At 38.1% G+C, this 27195-nt stretch overlaps 1 protein-coding gene across 1 annotated transcript; it reads left to right on the forward strand.

Annotated features, from left to right (window-relative positions):
• The first annotated feature begins 425 nt into the window (after positions 1-425).
• On the forward strand, positions 426-27127 carry LOC103201912 (nuclear autoantigenic sperm protein). The gene is made up of 15 exons (XM_042781767.1): positions 426-468; positions 3127-3232; positions 13783-13893; positions 16008-16088; positions 16975-17084; positions 17777-18688; positions 23139-23218; positions 23614-23699; positions 24011-24084; positions 24411-24599; positions 24722-24888; positions 25550-25606; positions 25708-25785; positions 26431-26556; positions 27047-27127. The coding sequence occupies exons 1-15, from the start codon at positions 426-428 to the stop codon at positions 27125-27127; spliced, it is 2301 nt and encodes a 766-aa protein (XP_042637701.1).
• Positions 27128-27195: the final 68 nt, after the last annotated feature.

Consider the following 27195-nt stretch of genomic DNA (forward strand, 5'->3'; position numbering starts at 1 on the left):
TATAGCCCTTCTATTTTCTGTTTCATTGATTTCTGCTCGAATCTTGATTATTTCCTTCCTTCTGGTGACTGTGGGCTTTTCTTGCTGTTCTTTTTTTCTTATTTATTTTGCTTATCATCACTCTGATGTTTATTATTTTTCTCCTGCTGGAGTTGGGTTTAGTTTGCCCTTCTTTTATAGTTCCTCATGTTGTACTAGTACCATTTGCTGGTGATCTATTGCACTCCATACCAAGGCTATATGACCTTTTGGGAAGCAGATGGCTGGTACTTCTCACATGCCCCTGAGTGGGTTCAAAGAGAGATATTTTTCTAAGTTGTTTTTTTTTTTTTTTTTTAAGCATTTTTTTGTGGTTTGGGTGAAAGCTTATAGAGAAAAATAGTTTCTCCTTCAACAGTTTATACACGTTTTGTTTAGTGAGAACCATGAACGTCTATTACAATATTCATATCTTTACATCTTTTCCATGTAAGTGTGTACAAGCTATAAATAAGGTTGGGCAATCTACTTCTGTAGCGATAATGCCTCGGAAACCCAAGGAGGGCTTCGCTGTCAGTCGGGTCTGACTCGACGACACATAACAACAACATTAACATTACTACTTTTGCTGACTTCTAAAAATTTTGCTATGTTGTGTTATTTTCATTTGTTTCAAGGTGTTTTTTGATTTCCTGTTTGTTGTTTAACCCATTAGTTGTTTAAGAGTGTTTTGTTTAATTTCCACATGATTATGTATTTTCTAGTTTACTTTCTGTTACTGATTTCTAGTTTTATTCTCTTGTGACTGGAGTAGATGCTTTGTATTACTGCTGTCTTTTGAAACTTATTGAGACTTGTTTTGTGACCTAACATAATTTGTCCCGTAGAGTGTTCTATGAGTACTTTAGAAGAAATTGTATTCTGCTCTTGCGTTTAATATTCTGTATATATCTTTATTAAGTCTAATTGGTTTATTAGAGTTGTTCCTTGCTGTTTTCCTTCCTAGCCATAATCTACCAGCGCAGTAGTCCCTGCAGCCCTTGGTGACCAGGGCTGATCTTTAGGTCAATTTTCAGGTCTCAACACTACTTGGAAATATTCAGGCTGTTGGTCCTGTCAGAGTAGCTGACAGTCCGCAGCTCCCACCATCTCTGTACTCCCTGTTCTTGTTCAGGTTTTTCCACTAGTTGGTGCCTCGTCCACTTCTGTATAGTTCCTTTCAAAGCTCAGGGCTCCAGGATTATCTTCTGTATTTCTATCAATTGGTTTTTCTTTTCTTTGTTGAATAGGGTCTGTGTTGCTTGTTTGCTTATTCCCCCATCTTACCGAAAGTTCCTCTATTCATTTACTTTTAACTTACTTCTGTCTTGTAAACTAAAGTAAGTCTCTTATAGATAACATAGATAGATCATTTTTTCCATCCATTCTGCCACTCTGCCTTTTGATTGTGCATTTAACCATTTACATATAATGTAACTACTGATAAGGAAGGACTGCTGATACTTTGCTAGTTGATTTTTTAACTAGTGAATTATTTTGATTCCTTTCTCCTTTCCTTTTACGTATATTTAGATATTTCCCAGTCGTAAACCCAGACATTCTTAAAGCACCTACAAATACACATGTAGAAACATCATCTGCTAACACTTTACATGGTCATTCATGGTCATGGGCACACTCTCCCCTGCCTAGACATACTTGATTGTTCAGTCTGTCCACCTATCTATCCACCTGTAGATCATTGCTTGCCATCACTGATGATGCAGTATTGTACATGCAGAAGGGTTCATCTTTGTTGTCTGTAACTCCTGTGTACCTCTCTCTGTCTTTCCCTTCCTCTGTGCCACCGTGTTGATCACTCACTTTTGGTACACTGCCTTGAGGGACAGTTTTGCCAGGTACAGACTTCATGGTTGATGGATTTTTTTCTAACAGTATTTTAAATATGTCTTCCCCCTTCTTTCCGGCCTTTAAGGTTTTGATGAGAAATGAATTGTTAATCTATTGAGGACCCTTTGTACATAATGAATTGCTTTTTTCTCTATTCTTAAGATTCTGTGTCTTTGTTTTTTTGACATTTTGCCTAAAATAATGTCTGTGGATCACCTTCAGTTTATCCTCTTTGGAGTCTTTCATCAGACTTGGGAAATTATCAGCCATTATGTCTTTAAATATATATATTTAACCCTTTCCTCTTTTCTCCTTCTGAGATTCCTTTGATGCATATATTGTTATGCTTGATGGTGTCCTATAGGTCTTTAAGTGTCCATTTATCCCGGTCAGGCATGCAAACTTCACACACACATAGAGAGATACACAGGCTCTTAAAGTTGCTGGTGCAAGAGAACCATACCAGAGGGCCAAAAGCATCACAATTTTCTGAACTGCTGGTCCCCAGGTCACTGTCAGACTTAACCAATTGTACAAATTGTGCATCCAGATAGCAACTCTAGTAATGGGGCAGCTATCCCCACTGTTGAGTAGGGCTTCGGAAGGAAGGATGGTAGGTGGTTTGCACATGTAACTCCCCTAGGAAAGATCAGAGCCTCTTTATCAAGCACTTCCCTGGTCGATGTTAGATCAGGTTCTAGAGTTTCAAAATAGTTTATTCCAATTACTCTTTCTAATTCAGTTGCTGTGATGGAGGAGCCAACCTTCAGAGCAGCCTATTCTGGCATTTGAGAGGGAAAATGGATTTGCAAGAGCACAGTCTGGATGCTAGGGGTACTCGCTGCTTCTGGGTTGGTCATTATTTCTAGACTTATTGAGTAGACACAGCTCTGAAATGTGTTAAAAATGTTTATGAGGCACTTTAAAAACTGAATATTCAGGGAAAATGTCTCATCTTTTTGTTTTAAATTTTTTGATAAATATCTATCTTATTTGTAGTAAACAGTTTTGGAAAATGTGAGATTTATTATAGCAAAATACATTATTCTCTTCCATCTGTACATAAACTCGAAGCTAGGATGTGACGTTCATTAAAATATATCTTGCCTAGCAAATATACATCACAACAGATACTTGAATGAGTAAGGATTAAACTTGTTAATATAAATACATCGTAATCATACTTGGGCTATATTGGGTATTTAGTAATTGGTAGCCTTTTTTAAAATGGTTTTATGTATTTAACTTACTTTCCAGGTTTAAAATATCCTCCGTTTGACTTTTTCCCCCCTCCCTTCAATTTTCTTTATAGAATTGAAGAAGATGCTCCAGCTCCTTCTACCTCTGCAGATAAAGTGGAGAGGTAAGATTGCATACATGGAATGATTAGATTCATATCTGAAACATAAATGAAAAACTATTTAGCTAATTATGTAATATAAAGTGTAGAATCGTGATAACAATGTGTTGAGGTTATTTGCATTTAACTAGGATATTAGAATTGAAAGTTACCTAGTTCTGCCTCTTGCTCAGTACACCCTATGTTTGAGAAATGTTTACCTCTTCTTTCTTTGCATATTCTTTTTTGGGTCTTTACTTTGTAAGGTTGCCACTTTCAATCTTGTGACTATTCTAATATTAAGTTTCATATTGAGCCCACATCTGTTTCCAAGTGACTTCTCCGTCTTGCTGTGACCATGTGATTCTTAACTACAGGTAAATATAATAATGAGTAAAAAGCTCATCCAAAAGGCTGAGTTACATTCTTGGAGATCCTGTTTGTTACACTTGAGCTATATATATAGTTCAGGTTTGTGTGTGTTGGAAATGTTTCCCTATGATAATTAAAAATAACTTGGGTTGAGAGTTATTGTTATAGAATATCCAGCATCTGTTTCCTAAGTGTCTTTAAGTTTTGTTTTCTTTGGATGTTTTTTTATTATGTGGTCTTAGACCCCCATGTCATCTTAATTAAAATGTCTTCTAGAAGTTATATATCTAATAATTTGTGAGTTAGCTTTGTTTTGGGGTGAAATAAGTACTACTCAAGATCGGTCCTAAACACAGATATACTTTGGTATATCCGAAGGTTACACCTGTTGTGACATCGAGTCAGACCCGACTCATAACTTCTCCTTGGGTTTCCTAGGCGGTATCACTACGGAAGTAGATTGCCCAACTTTCCTTCTGAGGAGTGGCTGGTGGGTTTGAACCACCACCCTTCTGGTTAGCAGTTAAGTGCCTTAGGCACTTTGCTACCAGAGCTCCTGAAGGTTACAACCTAGTCTGTCTGTTTTAGAGGGTTACTCATGGGATATATGATAGTGTTTAAATTTCTGGGCTGAATATAAAGCATAAATGTAGATAGGCTACTTGACTCTCACAGCACAATGTTCTTAACATAGTTGTCACTATTATAAGTACTTAATGATTTTTAGAGTAGAAACTGGCTGGAAAAAGCATGACTAATTTCATTGTAAGTTCATATCCACTACCAGCAGGTGACTTTTTGGTACTGCCTAACAGTCTTATCACATTTCCTTAGTCAAGTCATTTTCCCATTCTGTTCTGCAACTTTTTCTTACCATTTTGATCTTAAAAAACTTAACATCTTCTTGCCTATTGGTCTTAATTGATGATTTTACTTTGTTTTTGCCCAGTAAAATAAACAGTAGGAAGAGAAATTTGTAATATCCCCGCCATAAATCTGTACCCACATGTTGTTTCCTTTGGGATGTCTATTCATGCTTACTCAGCCGTTCTCATAGTGTAATCTGGATATCCTTGGGGTTCTTGAGATCCTTCAGAAGTTCTGTGAGGTTGAAGGTTTTCTTAATAATAGACTTTTTGTTTCTTTCACTGTGTTGACTTAGAAAATAATAGTGCTTGTCTTCTACCATCTACCATTGTGTTCAACCACTTACCTGTAGTAAAAAATTTTTTACTAAAAAAAAATCTAAAAACAAGTCTAAACAAAGTCTGAAGTCTAAAACAAAAAGTTGTTTTTTTTTTTTTAAAGTGCCACTTTACCTGTAGTAATAATTGGTCATGTTGTGACTTTACTGGGAAGGGCCGTACCTTGAAATTGATAAAGGGTTTACTTACACAGTGAAACTTGTGACAGCTGGAATTTGAAGGGACTGCCTTGTTTTCCTAGGTTTTGAAAGTTTTCTAGCTTTGACAGGGTACAGTCTTAGCACTTTTCTGTCACTCATTTTAGTGGAAAAAAAATTTTTTTTTAAATTGTGATTGGGGTGAATACAGAGCAAATTCACTTTCCGTACAGCAGTTCGCATACACTTTGTCTTATGACATTGACTACAATTTACCCCAATGCAACAGCTCCCCTCCCACTTCCTCCTGACAGTTACCTCTTCCCTGTGTCCATCCCTCCATGCACTCCTGCCCCCTGAGCTGTCTCCCTGTGCATAAACAGCCCTTCTTTCTCTCATGATTGTTCTCTCTAAGGAGTGTATCTACCTCAGGTAAATGTTTAACTCCTACAACTCCTATGCCTGTCTTTTGCTTGGATGGAAGCCATAGGTGTGGGTTCAATTTCAGACCTGAAGGGCAGCTAGGGGCCATAGTCTTAGTGGTTCCACCAGGCTCTATCAGACCAGCAAACCTTGTCTCCCCAACCACTCCCTCCTTTTTTTTTTTCCAAATGATTTTGAATTTTGTTCCACATTGTTATCCCTCTCTATCCAGGATATCCTACATAGATCCCCCTCTGAGTGGTTGACAGTGGTAGCCAGGCACTATCTAGTTCTTCTGGTCTCATAGTCGTATAGGCTGAGGATTGCATGGTGTACCAGTCACAAAGACTAATTGTTTCCATGAATTTTTGGTTTTCTTCATTCTTCCTTGCTCTGGGTGAGGAGAGACCCATCGTTGCATCTAGATGGCTGCTTGCAAGCTTTTAAGATCCCAGTTGCTGCTTGCCAAAGTAGGAGGTGGAACGGTGTTTCGTGTAGTATGTTATGCCAATTGAACTTGATGTCCCAAGCCCACAGGTTCAACTACTCGGACCCTCTGGGTAGCTGGCTGTGACCAAGGAGTGAGTGCAGCCTTGTCCCTTGTCAGCTCTCCTATACATCTGGGAATTCAGATTATACAATTAAACTGTCTGCCAGTCCTGTACATGGTCTTGGGTATACTTCCCACTTCATAGACATACCTACTAGTTCAGTCTGTCCACACATATACCCATGTTTGCCTTCACTGACAACATAGTACTGTATGTGCAAGAGGGTTCATCTTTGTTGTCTGTACCTCCCACGTACCTTTATATGTCTTTCTCTTCCTCATTGCCACCATGTTGATCACTCACATTTGGTACATTGCCCTTCTCTTCACCCAAATTAATACTTGTTTCTACCTATCTAACAGTGTTTGTTCCTCTTCCCTCCCACCCCTGGTAACCAACAAAGAAAATTTCCTTCCATATATAAACCTTTCCCTGACTTTTACAATAATGGACTGAATACAATATTTGTTCTTCTATGATTGACTTATTTCACTCAGCATAATGTCCTCCAAGTTCATCCATGTTATGCGGTGTCTTGCAGATTCCACATTATTCTTTGGCGTTGCGTAGTATTCCATTGTGTGTATGTACCATAGTTTGGCTATCCATTCCTCAGCTGATGGACAGCTTAGGTTGTTTCCATCTTTTGGCTATTGTAAATAGTCCTGCGATGAACATGGGTGTGAATGTATCTGTTCTTGTCATGGCTCTTACTTCTTTAGGATATTATTTATACCTAGTGTGATTGTTATATTTCTTCATTGTATATGTGCATCAAATATTTTGTTTCTTTCTGTTATAAACTATGGAATGTAAATAAGGTTAATACATTTTGGTTGTATGTGTGTTAATGTATCATGTTAAGCACAAATATGACTCTGTAATTGTCCTTACTTAGAGATTATATATGATTAAGAAGATGTGTACAATTGCCAAGTTGACAAGGGGTGGACTATGATAGTTGAAGATGTGTCAACTTGGCTAGACTCCAGTTGTGAGTGGTGGTTCCCATGATGGATCACATAACTGAGTTCTAAGCGGCCGGTCTGCCTAAGGGGAGTTTCCCCAGGGGTGTGGCCTACCTGCAATGCTATCCCAGGGACAAGCTGGAAGAACGGCATTCCGGACTATATACTTCCTGGAGCGAGCAGCTCCCTGCTCGCCCTGGAGGTTTTTGGATTCATTCTTTGTTGGGAACAGCGACCAGCGCACTGCGTGTCAGCTTGATTCTCTCGGCTCTGTTGTGCTTACGGGAACCAGACGACTCCGGGCCCCATCTCTCTCCAGAGACGAACTTTGTGACTTGAACTCCTCTGCCGTGCGTGCGAAAGCCAGACGGCTTTGGGCCCCATCCCCCTCCAGAGACGAACTTTTCAGCTTGAACTTGTCGGCTTCTACACGCTTGTGAGCCATTTATCTAAGATAAATTTCTCTCTCTCTCTCTTTCTCTCTCTATAAATATATATATATATACTTTGCTGGTTTTTGTGTTTCTCTAGAGAACCCAATCCAACACACCTAGTAATGGATGGCTGGGTCAAATGGTATTTCTTATTCCAGCTTTTTAAGGAATTGCCATACTGCTTTCCACAATGGTTTTACAGTTCCACTAGCAGTGTATGAGAGTCCCAATCTCTCCCCATCTTGGCATCCTTGCCAGCATTTGTTATTTTGTGTCTTGTTGAACTTTGCTACTAGTGCTGGAGCAAGATGGTATCTCATTGTTGTTTTGATTTGCATCTCTCTAATTGTTAATGATCATGAGCATTTCTTGATGTTTGTTGGCTGCCTGAATATCCTGCTTGTTGAAGTATCTGTTCATGTCTTCAGCCTATGTTTTGATTGGATTGTCTTTTTGTTATTGAGGTGTTGGAGTTTTCTATAAATTGTAGAGATAAGTCCCTTGTCAGATAATGTCATTTGCTTGCAAGCTTTTAAGACTTCAGTCACTACTCACCAAAGTTAGGATATAGAACACTGTTTTGTGTACTGTTTTGTGCCCGTTGAGCTTTGATGTCTTCCACAACCATGGCCCCCAGCCTACAGGCCCAGCTACTCACTCCATCAAGGTGTTTGGTTGTGACTAAGAAGTTACTGTAACTTTGTGGCCCCTCCCCCTTTAAAAAAAAAAAATATAACCATCCTGGTGGATGGTATCTCACTGTGGTTTTGATTTGCATTTTCTTAATGACAAATGATGTTGAAATGTCTTCATAGGCTTGTTGAAAATTTGTATCTCTGGAGAACTATCTATTCAAATCCTTTGTCTATTTTTCAATTGGGTTGTTTGCCTTTGTCTGTAAGTTCCAAAGAGTTCTTTATATATTGTGGATACTAAACTTTTGTCAGATACATGATTTGCAGATATATTCAACTATTTTATAGCCAGCTTATCTTTTAACTTTCTTGATAATATTAAAAGGTGTTGCACAAGCACAAGTTTTTAATTTTTATGAAGTTGAGTTTTTTCTTTCATTGCTCATGGCTTCAGTGTCAATTTTTAAACGTGTTAGATTCAAGGTGAAGGTTACTTACCCTTATGATTTCTTCTAATAGTCTTAACTCTTTAAAAGTTCACAGATTCATTTTCAGTTAATTTTTGTATATTGAATGAGATAGGAATCCAGCTTTCTCTTGTGGTTATAATTTTGTCCCAATTCCATTTGTTGAAGGGGATACTATTTTTTCTCCCATTGAATGGTTTTGGTACCTTTTCAAATCATTTGGCTATAGATGTATGAATTTATTTCTGAACCCTTCAATTCTATTCCATGAGTCTTAAGTCTTTCCTTATATTACTACCACACTATTTGATTATTATAACTTTTTTATTTTTGAGTTTCATTCCAAATTGAAATTGGATAATATAAGTCCTTGACGTTCTACTTTTTCAGTATTGTTTTGGTTGTTCGGAGCCCTGTGTTATTCCATAAGACTTTGAAGATCGGCTTTTCCATTTCTTCAAAAAAGGGAGAAATGAATTTGACAGGAATTGCATTGAATCTGTAGATTGCTTTAGGAAGTATTACCATCTTAAAGATACTATTCCAATCCATGAAAGAGGGAGGTTTTTCTGTTTATTTAGGTCTTTAGTTTCTTTCAACAGTGTTTTGTAGTTTTCAGTTCCTTGTACTTCTTTGGCCTAACTTATTCCTAAATACTACTTTGGGTGCTATTTTAAGTTGTATTATTTTATTAATTTCTTTTGATTTGTTCTGCTGGTGGAAAGAAACAAAACTGATTACTTTTTTTTCTGTGTGTGTTAACTTTGTATCCTTAACTTCTCAGAATTCATTAGTTCTAACAGCTTTTTTGTTGAGTCATTAGAATTTTCTGTATATAGAATCACATTTGTAAGTAGAGATGCATCCTTTTCAACTTGTATACCTTTTATTTCTTTTTCTTGCTTGATTTGTCTAGAACTCTCAATATCATGTTGAATAGCGGTGGTGAAAGTAAAAATCCTCATGTTCCTAATTTCAGCAGGGAAAAGCATTCAGTCTTTAATTTTCAGTATGATGTTAGCTCTGAATTTTTTTATAGATGCCCTCTGTCATGTTAAGAAAGTTTTCTACTACTGCTTTGCTCAGTGTTTTTTTTTTTTTTTTAAATCATGAAAGGGTACTGAATTGTCAATTGTTTTACTACCTATATTGGAATGACTAGGTCTTTTCTTTGTTCTTTTAATATGTATAATATTGATTGATTGTGTGTGTGTGTGAGAGAGAGAGAGAGAGAGAGAGAGAGAGAAAGAGATTTGGGTGAAAATTGACAGCAAATTGATTTTCCACACAGCAGTTCATACACATTTTGTTTCATGACATTAATTGCAATCCCTACAGAGTTAACAGCGCTCTCTCTTCCCACTTCTTCCCTGTAGTTACCTTTTCCCTGTGTCCTCCTTTCCTTTGGAGTCCTGTCCTCTGAGCTATCTCCCTGTGCAAATGCTGGCTGTCTGTTCTCTCACAGTTGATTGTTCTAAGGAATGGTGTAATTGTTCACCTCATAGGCCTGTCTGTAGTTTGACTGAAAGTTAAGCCATGGGAGTAAGTATAATTCCAGGCCAGAACGGTGACTAGAGGCCACTATCTCAGGCATTTAACTAATCCCTAAAAAGACCAATAAGCCTGTTCTTTTTTATGATTTTGAGTTTTATTCCACATTTATCTCCTACTCTATTGATATTGAGGATCTCCTATATTGATCCCTTTCTGAGTGGTTGGCAGTGGTAGCCAAGCACTATCCAGTTCTTCTGGTCTCAGGGTCTTGTAGGCTAAGGTTCCTATCATCCACTGGTCTCTTGGACTAATTGTTTCCATGTATCTTTGATTTTCTTCACTCTTCTTTGTCCTGGACCAGGAGAGATCAATAGTTGCATTTTAGATGGCCACTTGGAAGCTTGTAAGACCTTAGTTGCTACTTACCAAAGTAAGAACGTAGAACAATGTTTTTGTGTACTATGTTGTGCTAGTTGAGCTTGATGTCCCCTGCGACAATGATCCTGAGCCCAGAGGCCCAGCAATTCATGCTCTCAAGGTATTTGGTTGTGGCTTAGAAGTTACCATAACTTTGCCCCCTGTTGTTATTGTTGTTATGTGCCGTCGAGTCGGACCCGATTCATAGCAACCCCTCCTTGGGTTTCCGAGGCAGTATCCCTACGGAAGTAGATTGCCCCATCTTCCTTACGAGGAGGGGCTGGTGGGTTTGAACCGCCAGCCTTCTGGTTAGCAGTCAAGTGCCTTAGGCACTATGCTACCAGTGTCCCCTGTTAGCGCTATTATATATGTGGTCATTCTTATAGCACATACAGATGCGTCTACAGAAATAATTGTCTGCCAGACCAGTATGTGAGTCTCTTACGGAGATTAATGTTTGTTATTATTCATAATGCAGTATTATGTAAGTTACAGTATTTACCTTTGTTTGTACCTCTTGTGTACCTCCCTGTCTTTCTTTTCCTTAGTGATGATATTTGCTGGTCACCCACCTTTGGTATATTGCCTTTCCTGTCAAATTAATACATGTGTCTTACCTAGCTAGCAGTTTTCCATGCTATATATAGATTTTTGTTGTTGTTGCTATTTTGAACAATGTTACATTCCTGAGATAAATCCTATGTGATTTCTAACTGTATCAATTTCTCCTTTCAGTTCTATAAATTTCTGCTTCACATATTTTGGGGCCCTGTTGTTAAGTGCATATTTATTCTTTTTCTAAAATGCATTTTATTGAAATATTTATGTACAGTGAAATACACAAAACTAAAGTGACAGGGTCAATTTTTTTTTTTTTTTTTTTTTTTTTATCAGTGTTCCCTCCTCTCCCCTCCCACCCTTGGCAACCAATAAAGAAAGTTTCCCTCCATATATAAACCTTTCCTTGGCCCTCCACAACAGTGAACTACTACTATATTTGTCCTTATTTGGTTGACATAATTTCACTCAGCATAATGCCCTCCAAGTTCATCCATATTATGCAGTGTTTGCAGACTCTACATTATTCTCTAGTGTTGCATAGCATTCCATTATGTGTATGTACCATCCACTCTTCCGCTGTAAATCTTAGAGATAAGTCCCTTGCCAGGTATGTAATTATTGGCGAAAATGAAATTGTTGCTGTCATTTTTGTTCTGTGCTTTTTTTTGGTGTCAATTTCTTTGTTCCATATAATTTTCTATGCTGAGCTCGTTTTGTTTATGAATCGTGTTATCACTTCCTTCGTTGCTATTGTTTTAGTATTTGCTGAATATTTATGATGGTCCTCTTTTTTTGATGTGAAGGTTTATCATTTTTCTTTCAGTTTACCCTGTGATTTATAGTTTTCTTCCCAAGCTTAGAACAGTCCATTCTATCTTGTTGTCTTGACTTCCCTATCATCTAGAACTTCTGTAATGACAGAGTTTTTTCCCCTCTTTTTGGTTTGTAGTTGTCCTCATTTGTCAATTGGTGTCTCTGGTTCCCTGTTTGCAATCTTGTAGGCTTCTTTACTTTGGATACTTCAAGAGCTGGGTTGGTTTCTGGGTTATATCATCATGTGTGTTAATGGTCAGTTGTTGGCTCTTGTTGTTTCTCTGTCCAGAGGCTCCCTTTAGCATCTCTTGTAAGGTTGGTCTGGTTTTAACAAATACCCTTAATTTCTGCTTATCTGGAAATGTCCTAATTTCACCATCGTATTAGAGGGACAATTTTGCTGGGTACATAATTCTTGGTTGAAAATTTTTCTCTTTCAGGGTTTTATATATACCATCCCATTGTCCTCTCGCCTGCATGATTTCTGTTGAGAAATCTGAGCTTAGTTTTATTGGTTGCCCCTTATAGCTAACTTTTCATTTTTCCCATGCTGCTCTCATGATTCTGTCTTTGGGTTTGGTAAGTTTGATGATATGTCTGGGTGATTTTCTTTTGGGGTCTATCCTGTTTGGGGTTCGTTGGATTTCCTAAATGGGTACATTCTCATCGTCCATCATACCAGGAAAATTCTATTCCAACAAATTTTCGACAGTTTTCTCAGTGATTTTATTTTTCTCTTCCTGTTCTGGAATTCTGATGACACGTAGGTTATTCCTTTTGATGGTATGCCACATGAACCTTAGGCTTTCTTCATTTTGTTTTGATCTTTTTTCTGACTTATCCCTTTCTAAAGTGTTCAGGTATTTGCCTTCAATCTCACTAATTCTGTCTTTCATTGATTCAGTTCTGCTCCTTTGTCCATTCAATGTCTTAATCTATTTCTGAAAATTTGGTATTAATCTTCTGGATTTCTGTGTGTAAATTTTGTATCATTTTTAATTTTTCATTTATTTTGTCATTTTGTTCTTGTTTTGTCTTTTGAAATTGTTCTAGGGTTTTCTCTGTGTTTTCCTTATCTGTCTCTCAATTCATTGAAGATACCTAAATATAATTCTTTAAAATTCCTTTTCAGGGAGTTTCAATGCTGCATCTTCCTCAGGGATGTGTTTTGGGTCTGTATCCTGGTCTCTTGTTTCTCCTGCTTCTTTGTGTGGCCTGTGATGCTCTGTTGTCTCCGAAGCATTGTGACCTTTTGTGTTTATATTTAATTGGTGTTTGTATGTTGGAGTGCCTTTCCCCAAATGATTTTGAGTTTTGTTCCACATTGTTCTCCCTCTCTATCCAGGATCTCCTACATAGATCCCCTTTCAAGTGGTTGACAGTGGTAGCCAGGCACCATCTAGTTCTTCGGATCCCATGGTGTACCAGTCATGAGGACTAATTGTTTCCATGAATCTTTAGTTTTCTTCATTCTTCTTTGCTCTGGACAAGAAGAGGCCCATCATTGCATCTAGATGGCTGCTTGCAAGCTTTTAAGATTCCAGTTGCTACTCGCCAAATAGATGTATTTGCTTTTATACTAATACTACATTGTCTTGGATCTTGAAATCATTGAGTCTTGTCATCTTCACCCAAATGTTTCTCCTTTTTCATTGTGGTAAATTAGTGTATGTAAAAATATAAAATATAACAGAGTATATAGCTCAGTGCCCCCCTAAACAATGACTCTCTTTCCCCCTTCCTGCCCCCTGTAACCGCTCTGAAATGTTTCTTGATTCAGTTTTCCTTTTTATGCAGTACAACTTACTATATGTAATCATGGTTCCCTTTTTATTTAGTGCTTAATTAGCAAATATTTATGGTTCAATCCAGGCTTTGTGAGTAGATAATCCTTTAAGAGAAAATATTCTAGTCTAGCTTCTGAGAATGCTGCCCTTGAGAGTTCTCTTGGTTTTGCAGGGATAAGTAAGTGTGAGTTTCCTTGGTTTTGCCAGAGAAGGCCAATGGTTTAAAACAAATTATTATGGCTTAAATGTAGTAGATGTTAAAAAAATGTTAAACAGGGTTTGACACTTTAAAATTTTATTTTTCTTGCAGTTTGGATGTGGATGGTGAAGCCAAGAAACTACTGGGTTTAGGACAGAAACATCTGGTGATGGGGGATATTCCAGCAGCTGTCAATGCATTCCAGGAAGCAGCTAGTCTTTTGTAAGTATTGTATGTTTTTCTGTGATATAATATAAGTTCTTAATAAGCCTTGCATTGTAAAATATTGTTTTATGAAGAAAAAAAATGAAGAGCAAGAATTTTAAAAGATTTTATTTTCATGTAGTAGTTTATTCCTGTTACTATAACTAAGAAATCTAAACATTGCTGAGCAATTTCAACCTTTGCTTTTCCTGAGGTAATTTTTTACCCCCAGTTACCACTAATTAGAGTTTGTGGCTTTCCTGATTTTTGCGCTGATGTGTCCCAGGAAACTCATCAGCTGTAAGTAGGCTGTGATGGTTGGCTATTAATGCCAACCATCTGTTAATGCTATTATTAGCACAGAATTTTTCATACGTTCTGAGCTGTTCTTGCCATAGCTTTGGAAGTTGGCAGTTGCGACCAGAAGGCCATATAATGTCTATATTTGGAGGCAACAGGTTAGCTTTAGTGCCTTGAAAGCATAAAAATGGTTTCTTTACCTTTTCCCCCAGGATTTGATTTGAGCTACTTTTCTTTAAAATACTAATAGCAATTAGAAGGAACTCTGGTGGCAGAGTGCCAAGGCATTTGACTGCCAATCAGAAGGTTGGCAGTTTAAACCCACCAGCCTCTGCAGAAGCAAGACTGGGCAATCTACTTCCATAAAGATTTACCATGCTGGAAACCCAGTGGAGGTTACTATGAGTCGGAATCAACTTGATGGCAGTGGGTTTGGTTTTTTTGGGATAGGCATTGATGATCGGTTATGTTTTCTAATTGATTACATTATGTACAATTGAGTTAAAGAAGTATTACTTATAAAATAAGTACTTTTAATGAAGCATTTATAGTTTCCAGGTTTGAGGCTTACTGTGATAAAAATAAAAAGCCTTTGGCTTCTTCATTCTTTCTGTTCAGTGAGGGTCCTGTCAGTTCATTCTTTTCCAGCCCTACTCCTCTTAATATCCAGAACATAATCTTACTCCTGAATGTCTGTTAATCTCTTGTCTAATTCCTGGCCTCTTATACCTCCTCTATACCTGAACTTCATAAATTGAGTCTATAGTGTGCTAGGAGTAGAGCCCAAGTTTTACCTGATGTGAAGTAAGTACTTAAGGCATTTTTGCCATTAAAACATATGGTTATCCTCAAATGTAAAATGCATCTAGGAATTTAAGATTAAGTATTTAAGATGAGTACACATCTTAGGCCACTCTTCCCCGATTTATGGAAAAATCAATGTTCTTGTCATCTTGCCGTTTGTGGTATGTAGGAGGATAATTTGAGAAGCATTATTCTAATAAAGTAGATTATCCTTAAAAACATGACTGTCATCATAATTCTTCCTGGTAAGCTTCTCCATGTGATTCTTAATAGATTCTTTTGTGTAAAGCTGGTCTCCTTTCTCTACATAAAGGAGTTACCTCTTCCTATTTTTCACACTTGTATAATTTCTTCCCTTCCTCTTGCCTGTCTAGGTATATTAATGACTAATACTTATATATAGTGCTTATTGCATTTCTAGACACTGTTTTAAATGCTTTTACATACATTAATTGATTTGGCTCTTAAAATAATTCTTTGAACAGTTGCTAATTTCCATTTTACAATTGTGGAAACTAAGGCGCTATGAAGTTAAGTAACATATTTAATGTTACACAGCTAGTTGAGTGGCAGTGGTAGGATCTGAACTCACGCAAACTTGTTTCAAAGATCATGCTGTTGACAACATAAGTGTGCTGCCTTTCCACAGACCTTACTTATCCTCTAGTGCCCAGCCAAAGGTCCTCTATTCTGGTCCATATTGACACCTCCCCTCCCTGATCTTTAATAGGAAGAATACCTATTAATGCAGTTTAGCTTCCAGAGTCTATACTAACTGTAAAAAATTGGTATGATTTTGAACATGAATTGTATATAAATGAAGAACATGCAATATTAACTTTATGCATTATTTCTAAAAGTCCCTTTGACCTTGACATAAACCAGAGGGAATACTGGTTTCATTAGAAGGGTTGTTTTCATAGTACTTACTTTGCATGGACTGAAGAAGTGTTATTTTCTAACTAAAGAACAGGAAATAAGTATTAGAATATTTTAATTCATATCTTAGATGTTTGTTCTTTTTGTAGAGGTAAAAAGTATGGAGAAACAGCTAATGAATGTGGAGAAGCCTTCTTTTTCTATGGTAAATCACTTCTGGAGTTGGCAAGGTATGTTTTTCAAGTCTTATTTTATAGGTAGGATGTTGTGTATCAGTTTTGATGGTCTATTAAAAAAACTTAAGCTTTCTTCTCAGAGATTTCACATGAGTAAGTGAGCCTGGTTCTACTAAGGGAGTTTTTAAAGGAATGTGAAGTTGTATTTACATTTTTGCTTTTGAGATCAAAAGATTTTTCCACTAGTGAATGGTCAATTGAGTCAAGGCCAGTATAGAAAGAATTTTTTAAAAGTACAAAAAAAAAACCCAAAAGCAAACAAATAATGAAAGCATTCAGCTAGCTTATAAAACAATCGCCCTTAACAAGGAGTGAATAAAAGACAGTTTAAATGCATTACACTAGCATGCATTACTAATATCTAGTAAATAACACTCATAAAACAGTCCTACTATTACAATTGTTGGATATTTTCAACCATAGTCTATTAACCAGAATAATCTATATTGAGGGTAAACAAGCTACAAATAATTAGTCATCTATTTAATGTCACCTCTGGTAATTTTATAATTTTGTACATCTTATGTGCCTTCTGATGATGTGCTATGAGGCTTTCACCAGAATGTTATTGGCTCTATAGATAAGCATGGGTAGATAGAAAGTTTGGGAAATATGGTCCTATTGTGAAGTGATTTTTATATAAGGTTTGTTCATTTGGTGAGTCATCAGTGCTTTTCATGTTGCTAGATAATGGAAGGGACATGCTTCTTTCTCTCAGTGCTTTTGATCATTGCTTTTCTCCCACGAGCACTTACAGTGTATATTCTCTACTGTTGCTTACTATCCTCTTGCATCTCCATAAATTTGCAATTTCTGTCTTAATGAAAAATTCTGTTTCTAGCCATCATACCTTTGGTGCTTTCTCCTTTTGTTCTCCTAGAATGGAGAATGGTGTATTGGGCAATGCTCTGGAAGGTGTGCATGTGGAAGAGGAGGAAGGAGAGAAAACAGAAGATGAGTCTTTGGTGGAAAATAATGATAACATAGATGGTATGTAGAGTTACACGTGGTATTTAAGAGATGCGATGTTGTATGTCCTGTGTATAAGTAATGGAAATGGCTCTCCCTTCCTTAAACAATTTTTCCTAAGATGCCTGGAATGACACCTGCATCTAGTAGAGACTGCAGTGGGGATTAGCCAGCTACTGAAACTGATAGCAGATTTTTGTAGAGGACAATTTATTTTCTCAAACAGATCTATTTATTTAAATTGTTCTAAATATCATTTCAACCTTAAATTTTTTTCTGATGCAAATTTTAAGTCTGTATAGCTCAATTTTAACAGTATTTTCAGAGACCTTTTATTTTTTGTGTCTAAGAAAATTAAACATTAATTTCTATGCTGAGTTTGGCTACTTCAGATTTACATATCACATGGGGGTCTCTAATATTTAGAGGAGAATGAAAAGCTTGGCATTTCTTACCTAACTGATACTCAGAATGCTCAAGTAAAACCATCTCATTTAAGAAATTTGTGTTTCTTTTGGATTAAGTTGCTCTGCTCGCTGGTACTCTTTACTTTATCAAGGGGGCAGATAATATTTAGGCCATCTGCTAATGCTTATATGCCAGGCTGTTTGAGGGTTTAAAGGGAATGTATTTTTACATTTTTACATTTCCATTTATGCCTTTATCATTAAACTCGAAGACATGTTTATGCTTCATGTTCTTTAACCATGTAGAGGAAGCAAGGGAAGAGTTGAGAGAACAGGTTTATGACGCGATGGGAGAAAAAGAAGCCAAAAAAACAGAAGATAGATCTCTGGTAAAGCCTGAAACTGGTAAGGAACAAGAGACTGAAATGGAGACAGGAGGAAGAGAAGATACGGATTTAAGCGAGCCTGCAGAAGAGCTACGGGCAAAAGTTGAATCAACCCCACATCAGTTAACTGAAAACACCAACAAGGCAAATGGAGCGGCAGCACCAGGACTAAATGAAGCTGAGGTTGCTTCTGGAAAGCCAGAACAGGAAACACCAGGTGCTGAGGAAGGAAAATCAGTATCTGGAACAGACGTTCAGGAAGAAGAGTGCAAAGAAAAAAGAGATCAGGAGAAGGAAGGAGAAATAATTGTGAAAATGGAGGAAAAGCATAAAGAAGCTTCAGAAGAACTATCTGTTGTAACTCCAGAAGAACAGGGCACTGGAGTGGAGGGAGAAGCATCACCTAGAGAGCCAGCAGTCAAGCCAGTGGATTTGGGTGGGGAGGAGCCAGAGGAGCAGGTTCATTCATCTGAAAATGAGCCAGGAAAGGCTGTTCTTGAGGAGTCACCAGAGGTGGAAACAGAGGCTTCATCAGAACTTTCTGAGAAGGATGGTCCAGACAGTGGGCTGTCAGCTGCAGGAGACCAGACGCCTGTTGAACCACAAACATCTGCAGGAGAACCAAAAGGTGGCTCAGGAGTAGAGGTCAGAGCAGAGCTGGTTCCTAGCCAGGTGGAGACTAAACTGTCCGTAGAAGAGTCTGAGGCAGCTGGAGATGGGGATGAGACCAAGGTAGCCCCAGAGGCTACTGAGAAATCACCTGAAGACAAAGTTAAGATAGCTGCTAATGAAGAGACAGAAGACAGAGAAGAACAGATGAAAGAGGGTGAAGGTAACCGGGATATATACAAGAGCTGCAGTGGGTGGAGTACATTCTGGATTTGGCTCACTAATCATGGGTAAAAGTTAGCCTTCCATTCAGGATTTTCCGTCTGCCTTTGGATTAGGAAAGGGCTAAGTGAAAATGGGGCTAGTTTAAAAGTTTTGATAAGTTGAAAAAGAAAAAAGCAGCAAGTCTTAAGCTGGCTTATAAACTAACGCTTTTTTACTAACTGCAAAGTAGGCTTTTTCTGATTCCTGAAACTTGGCTAGCTTTCAGTAACTTGTTGCAGCGTACTAGCCAATAAAGAGGGATGAGAAAGGTTGATGACGGGTATGAAGTAGGGAAAGAGTGGGCTAGGCTGGCAGAGAATGCTGAATGGATGTTCACTTGCATGCCTCTGAATTAATTTACTGTTCACATGGTTCCTTTGCTCTGTTCTAGGAAGCAGGAACAGAGCAGTAGAATCCACTGAATTGGTACACTTAAGCAGGCATGCCATTTAAATGAGGCAACTCACCTTTGGATGAGTTAAAAGAATTCTGATGCCCTGTCTACCCTTAGTCTCCAGAAAGTGTTTAGAGGCTTATTTATATTAGTTTTTTTTTAAAAAAAAAAAAAAAAAAACCTAAAAGAAAATTAACCATTAGCCTTCTTGCTGCTTTCCCCCCTCATTTCATGCTTGCTTTGGCTGCTAAACTGAATTTTTTATTACTTAGAACTTACAAAGTATGGATGCTTTGCATAATACTGTTGCGCCTATTGTGATACAATTTCATCAATTATTAAGCCTCTAGTTAGTAATTTTATAATTGGCAAGTCTGACTTGAGTTGTGTTATCATTTGAGGATTCTACTACATAAGGTTCATCTAACATTGGCATTAATTATCACAGGTATATGCCCATTAATTGTTTTTACTTTGTATAACTGCCAGACTACTTGAAGAGTCCTCTTGAGTTTGGGATTTTTAGACACCCATCATTAATATTTGCAGCTTGTTCCGATAACCCTCCTTTTACCTATGTGCAGGTCCCTGCACTCCAGCCACCACAGGCATGGTAACCAGAAGTGAATTGGCTAAATGGTAATAGCACCATTAGGCTTACTAGGCTTTTAACAGTTCTTTATAGAAAAGGCACAGAAGTGAATTTTTCATTTCTTAAAACTCCAATATTTAATGATGATGAGCAAGAACAGTAATAAGCTCTTGCTGGCTAAGTTGGACCTTGAATGATAAGCAAAAGCAGAGGTCATATTTCCCCACAATTTGTTCACAAACCAGTTGGATCATAAGTAACATTGTTAGAACTCTCTCACACATGGTGCAGTGCTTCTGATTGTAAAACAATACTATGGTGATACATAGTTCTGGTGAGTGAGGAAATTGAGCTTAGAGAATATGTGACTTGTTAATGTCATACAATAAGACACAGTTCTGGAATCCAGATCCAGATCTCACATTGAAGCAAGGCAGCAGCTCTTATCCCCTATCCCCTCATATTTGTCAGAAATTTCCTGGTTACTCATTTTTAAAATCGTTTATAAAATCTTCAGTCATGTTATAATTTTTAGTGTTGCATATCAGGTACTGTTTTCCATATTTTACATGCTTCATGTTCTTTAACCATGTAGAGGAAGCAAGGGAAAAGTTGAAAGAACAGGTTTATGATGTGATGAGAGAAAAAGAAGCCAAAGATGAAAGAAGAAATCTGTCCTAGTTACAAGGGGAAGTTCTAGTGCCATAGCACCTAAGGCATTTTGACTGCTAACCAGAAGACTGGCGGTTCCAACCCACCAGCCACTCCTCGGAAGGGAGACTGGGCCGTCAACTCTCATAGATAGTAATACCGCCTTAGAAACCCAGGGAAGGATCGCTATGAGTTGGAATCAACTCAGTGGCAGTGAGGTTGGTTTGGGGGGTGGGGGAGTCCAAGTTAATGGCCTACCCGAGAATCTGGCTGTAGAGCCCAGGCTCTTGCTTGCTGTGTTTTATTCCTCTTTACATAGCAAGACCAGCCTTCAGAAATATTTTTTGGTAGATTTAGCAAGTAATTTTCTCTTTATTTAAAAATTAAAAGTTCATTTCCTACTACTTTTCTTTTTTTTGGCCAGTTCTTGGGCTGTCTCTATCTGTTAATAAAGATAATTTGCATGCTTTTTTTTTTTTTTTTTAACTAATGATTACAGTAGCCACAGATGTACTATACCAGGCAATGTGTAGTAGTTACTTGAAGATTAGCACAACCAAAAAATCAGTTAACTTTTAAAGGTCTTTGCTTTGCCTTTAATAGGCTACAAAAATATTCTTTTAAGCAAGCTTGGGAAATACTGAGTTTAACGTATTTCTTTACTGAGGGTATCAGGACATTTCCAGTACTACCTGGGCATACACTACGGTTGGAAAATTTTGTTTTAAAATAATGACTTTCTCAATAACCTAGCTCCCTCTTCATCATTCTGTGAAGGTAGTACAGATCCCTCAAGATAATCCAGTATTTTTATTTTTATTGTAATTTGGGTGAAAGTTTACAGAGCAAATTCATTTAGTATATAGCAGCAGTTCATACATTTTGTCTCAAGACATTGACTGCAGTTCTCCACAGTGTCACAGCTCTCTTCCCACTTCTTCCCTATAGTTACCTCTTCCCTGTGTTCCTCTTTCCTATGCACTCCTGCGCCCTGTGCAAACACTGCCCTTCTTCTGTTCTCCCATGATTGATCGTTCTACCTCATGTAAATGTTCACCCTATATGCCTGTCTGTATTGTTTGGCTGGAAGCCACAGGAGTGAGTTCACTTCCAGACCTGAAAGGTAACTAGGGACCGCAGTGTCTGGGGTTTCACAGGGCTCTATAAGACCACTAAACTTGGTCTTTTTATGATTTTGAGTTTTGTTCCAGACTGTTCTCACACTCAATCCAGAATCTGAGAGACCAATATTCTTCTCAGATCATTGTAAGAATTTTATTTTAAAAATTTAATGAAAAACTCTAGATAAATATTTTATGCCAGATTAGATTTCATTGTCTAGCATTCTGGTATACTGAGCAGCAACAGATACTAAAGAATTAAGAAGTGTAGGAATTATAAACTTAAGAAATATTTCATTATTTAATTTTTCCTAAAAATGGGAAGATTCAGGTGTGTGGAGTCCACCTCCCCCCCCAGTCTGTTGTAAGAAATAACTGTTCACCACAACCATTTGGCACACTTTGCTGGAGGATGGATGGGCTTCACTGTTCAGTAAAACCCCTCAAGTAATCTTAAATTCTGGGAAGCAAGTCCACAAATACTTGGGAATTTGTACATGAAAAGATAATGGTGGTGTCGGGGTAGCTGTATTTCAGAACCACTGAATAAAAAAGAAAACTGAGTCACTTGATACAAAAGGCTTGGCTTTGTTCTAGGGGTTATAATTAGCTTGTGACTTTTGAACTGGCTCTTTTAGGACTTAGGTAGTGTTAGGAATTTGTAACATATGGGACTTGGTTTTCTTTGTCTGTTTTTCCCATCTTAAAGCAAAATTGATAGGCAGAAAGAAAACTTAGCTTCATGGTCCAAGGCCTAATTGCCTTATTTATGTTCCCATGTACTTAGGATACAATATTTGAACTACTTTGCTGGTGTTAAGAATGCTTAATGAAAGATGCCCGAGGTAGGTGCATTACAACCAATTCATGGATTATACCAACAAAAAGCCCATTTTAATCCTTGGCGTTTAAAGTGATTAAAATCTTTAAGCTTTGTTATCACTGAGAGTGTACCAGTTAAATGCAGAGCTGTATATCAGCAGCTTGTCTTTATAGGTATTTGACATGTGGGTATGTATGTCAGAATGGTGAAATGTGTTGATAGGTTGCGAGTTTTAACAAGGGTATCTGAGCAAAATTCCTCATTGTGGTACTACTCACGCATTCTGTACATGCTAGGAGCTGGCTGGAGTCTGTGGCATGCTCATTGGTGAGAGCTGGTAGGACTGTGCTTGTCTCTTCACAGCACTGTGTGGGAATGCTATTCTCTCATACATTCTTTGCTCTGAATGGACTGGAGTACTTTGATTTTAGTATTTCTCAGCCTCTCAGTAAGAGTGGTTTAAAGATTAATGAACATTGGCTGGGGCCTCTACTTGCATCTGTCTATTCTGGCTATGTGGATAGGAGCTTTCAGTTAGTAAGAGGCAGAGCCAATCTATGTTGATCTGAATGATTTAGATCAACCTTTATGTACTCAGACTTGAATTCTGAAGGCCTGACCCATAGACTTAGATTATACATATTCTAAGTCTACATTAGACTTTAATTAGACTAACCATTGACTTAATCCAGTTCAAGTATTAACTGACTTGGATTAGCATGTGGTCTGTCCTACTTCAGATTATTGACAGATAATTTGATTGAAGCTCTGACTAGTCAAAAAATACCCTTATTTGTATTCTCAATACTGAGGAATTTTTGCTTGCAGAAACTGAAGGCTCAGAAGAGGAAGATAAAGAAAATGACAAGGCTGAAGAAATGCCAAATGATTCAGTTCTTGAAAACAAGGTAAGTTATTATCCATTCAGTACTGTTGTCTGCTTTCTTATGGTAGGATTGTGAGTTACTTGTGTAGGTATGTATATTACAGATTGCAGTTTTTTGGTCACAGAATGGGGATCTTTTATCCATGGCCTGGAATGGATAGATACATTTGATCCCAGAAAGTCTTGTCTGATAGGGCAGATTTATATCTCACTGAAAAGCAATAATGGTAAGGTGATGATTTTGATACAGAAACTTTGTAGGTACTTTTTAGGGGAGAAAGGCTGAAATTTGAATACTACATTAGTTTTTTTTTTTTTTTTTTTTTAAACATACTAAATTAAATATTCAAGATTATATAATCTAAAGATGCCTTTCTTGTACTTCTGCCTAATACCAATTATTTGGATATACTTTAGTCTCTTCAAGAAAATGAAGAGGAAGAGATTGGGAACCTAGAGCTTGCCTGGGATATGTTGGATTTAGCAAAGATCATTTTTAAAAGGTAAAACTTTTGGTGTTTTAAGCCCCAAGGTAGGAGCTTTGATGGTTAAAAATAGAAAGCAGTTAGGTTTAAACAAGTGCTGTTAAGGTTTCTGGTGGCGTAGTGCCTAAGGCACTTGACTGCTAATCAGAAGGCTGGCGGTTCAAAAACACCAGCCACTCCTCAGAAGGAAGATGGGGCAATCTACTTCCATAGTGATACTGCCTCGGAAACCCAAGGAGGGGGTGCTATGAGTGGGAATCGACATGAGGGAGTGAGTTTGTGTTTTGTTTTGTTTTGTTACGGTTTCTGTTCAACTTTTCTCATTTTAGGCAAGAAACAAAAGAAGCTCAGCTGTATGCTGCACAGGCACATCTTAAACTTGGAGAAGTTAGTGTTGAATCTGGTAATAACATTAAAAATTTGCCCCTTTCCTAATTCCTCCTTTTCCCTAGTTCTTATTCTTTAAAATTAAATTCTTTAAAATCCACCTTGATGATCTTAAGTTGTGAGCTTTAAAAGACAGTATATACAGACCCTAGACTGATGTCTGAGTTACTTTGTTAGGTCATTTTGGTTTTTTTTTTTTTTTTTAATACAGTTAGGTGTGCTGAAGATGCTACAAAGAAAAATGAAATGGAAAAAATTGGGGAGCAGTCTACTGACTGGGTCTGAAATTTGGAAATATTATATTAAATGCTATTATTGCTGTCCCTTTTCCCTTTATTTTAGAGAACTACGTGCAAGCTGTGGAGGAATTCCAGGCTTGCTTAAACCTGCAAGAGCAGTACCTCGAAGCCCATGACCGTCTCCTTGCAGAGACCCACTATCAGCTAGGCCTGGCCTATGGGTACAACTCTCAGTATGATGAGGCGGTGACACAGTTCAGCAAGTCTATTGAAGTCATTGAGAAGAGAATGGGTGAGTGAGCACTAGCTGCTTCATGATGACATTGGTGGATCCAGTTACTGACAAGGTTTAGGGGGAAAAAAAGGATCGTTTTGTGGTAACTGTTACTGATCACTTTAGCCTATTCTTTGTAGCTGTACTAAATGAGCAGAAGAAGGAAGCTGAAGGATCATCTGCTGAATATGAGAAAGAAATTGAGGAGCTGAAGGAACTATTACCTGAAATTAGAGAGAAGATAGAAGATGCAAAGGAGTCCCAGCGTAGTGGGAATGTAGCTGAATTGGCTTTGAAAGCTACTCTGGTTGGTTCCTTTCCTTTTAACGTTTTGATAATAGCATGTTTAGTACCATTGAACCGTGGTGTGGTGTTGGTGTTCTCTTTGTTAGGAACTGTAGTCATGACTTGGTTTCAAGGGAATTGACTGTCAGAGGGAAGTATGAGCTCATCTAATTATTCTGTTGAATAGTACAGTTAATAAGAGAATACAATATGCTCTGGAGGCAGACTGGGTCTAGGTTTGAATTCCATCTCTACTATTTAGTGTACATGTGATCACGGGCACATGTATAGTACTTACCCTTTCTCTACCTTAGTTGGCTGATCTATAAAATACTTCTAATAGTAGTCATTGTTTTCACAAATATTAAGCTATTATTTAATCTCTGAGAACTAGATAGAATAGTGAGGCATTGATGGGTATTAACCCCAGATTACTTGGCTCTACTTTTGGCTGCTTTCTACCCTACAGGTAATGATAGAATATGGAGGGGTTATTTCATGTTTATACTGCCTGTGTTGGGGGTTGAGGGCTGGCTAGGGTGGGGTGAATGATCTTGCTGCTCTGTGGAGGCCACTGGCATTTTAGGTCTTACTTACATGTTTGGATGGTAGGTACTCTTGTAGCACTATGAGTGGCCTGGGTTCTATTCCTGGGACCCACTTGGGTTTGTCGTCTCTCACAGGTGGAGAGTTCTACTTCAGGTTTCACTTCTAGTGGAGGAGGCTCCTCAGTCTCCATGGTGGGTATACAGGTGATTTTTGTCACTTAACATTAGGCCTCAAGTGATTGTCAAGTATATAGCTTATACATTTCTAACAAAGGCTTCCTTTTTTGTGCCAGATTGCCAGTAGAAAGCCAGCAGATGGTGCTTCCTCATCAAATTGTGTCACTGATATTTCCCACCTTGTCAGGAAGAAGGTAAATTTATATGTAGTGGTGTTTCTACCTATGTCCCAGTCTGGTGGTTTTTTTTTTTTTTTTAACCCCTCAAGTGATACACAAGGAATTATCTTTCTGATAAACCCTCCAAATAGTGCTGTGAGCTGCAGACATTGACTTTGCAAGGGCCTTCTAGTAGGCTCTGCTGGCCTCTCTCAGCCCAAGGACTATAAGGAAAACTGCTGAGGAAGATGGGCCAGAAAAGTCCGTCTTACAGAGACTGGAAGATTTTCTTTGAAAGTAGTCATCCAGCAGCCAACCTGCTGATACCTAAACCCCTTAAGTCTGCCTTCTGCTGTAATTCTTTTCTCTTATAGGAGAGTCTTAACTCCTGCATGGTTTCTTGATTCAAATACAGGAGTTTGTTCAGATTTACTCCTTATTCCCACCCCACCAAACATTCCAGTAAGGAGGTTGAATTTCTGTGTGTTAGGACAGTTATATTTATTCTGTAGAGTTCAGATTGGCATCTGCTTCCCTCATTATGGCTGGAAAAAGACCCTTATAGCTTTGAAACTTGGTGTTTAGGATCTTTGCACAGATGTTAAGGAAGTGTATTAGATACACTGTCTTTTTAAAAAACATTAAGTACATTTATGAAGCCTTCACAATTTATATCTTTAGAGGAAACCAGAGGAAGAGAGCCCCCGGAAAGATGATGCAAAGAAAGCCAAACAGGAGCCAGAGGTGAATGGAGGCAGTGGGGATGCGGTCCCCAGTGGAAATGAAGTTTCGGAAAACATGGAGGAGGTGGGCAGTTAAGCAGGGGCTTGGCCTCCTGTCTCATTTCCTTTTGTTCTCAGGGCCTAGGAAAGCCTGTCCTGAGTGCATGCTCCCCACCTTGAGCCTGTTTGAACTGTTTAAGTGCAACTCTCACAAGAGCAATGAATAGGAAACAGGAAGTCTCATTGACAGATGGAACCTGTGTACCACAGATTCCTCCTAATGAACGTCTGAGAAGGCACTTGACTATCAAGACCACTGGGTCACTTCAGCTTTTTCCTTTCCATGTAATATGCGACTACTGGCCCTGTCAGTAATATAATGTAATTAATCAGTCAAAGAATCCAGGAAACTGCCCTATACTTTGTGGCCAGCCACTTCCCTCTTATCAGTGTAAGGAGCAAAGCAGAGTTTGCAGGATCTGCGTTCACTTCCTCTGACTGAGACCCAAATGATTCTATAAAATGGAATGGCTTAAGTCAGGGTCATTTACGCCCAGGCCCCGTTTGTCTTTCAGGTTGAGAATCAGGCAGAAAGCCGGGTAGCAGTGGAGGGGACAGCGGAGGCTGGAACTACAGTTGAAAGCACTGCATGTTGAGAGGGAGCCAAGACTTCCTCCTGAGGGAAAGTTTTTTGTATATAATGTATTTTTTCACTTTTGGGGGA

Source organism: Orycteropus afer, unplaced genomic scaffold (assembly GCF_000298275.1).
Source record: "Orycteropus afer afer isolate SDZICR_OR568_19922 unplaced genomic scaffold, OryAfe1.0 scaffold00169, whole genome shotgun sequence".
Taxonomy (NCBI): domain Eukaryota; kingdom Metazoa; phylum Chordata; class Mammalia; order Tubulidentata; family Orycteropodidae; genus Orycteropus; species Orycteropus afer.

What these genes read in the sequence shown, in the direction of transcription:
- LOC103201912 (XM_042781767.1), top strand. Translation starts at nt 426, where the DNA reads ATGAACGTCTATTACAATATTCATATCTTTACATCTTTTCCAT. An exon ending in AGAAGTTAGTGTTGAATCTG is followed by an intron (nt 24,085 to 24,410) that starts GTAATAACATTA and finishes CCTTTATTTTAG; the next exon opens with AGAACTACGTGCAAGCTGTG. An exon ending in GAGGCTCCTCAGTCTCCATG is followed by an intron (nt 25,607 to 25,707) that starts GTGGGTATACAG and finishes TTTTTGTGCCAG; the next exon opens with ATTGCCAGTAGAAAGCCAGC.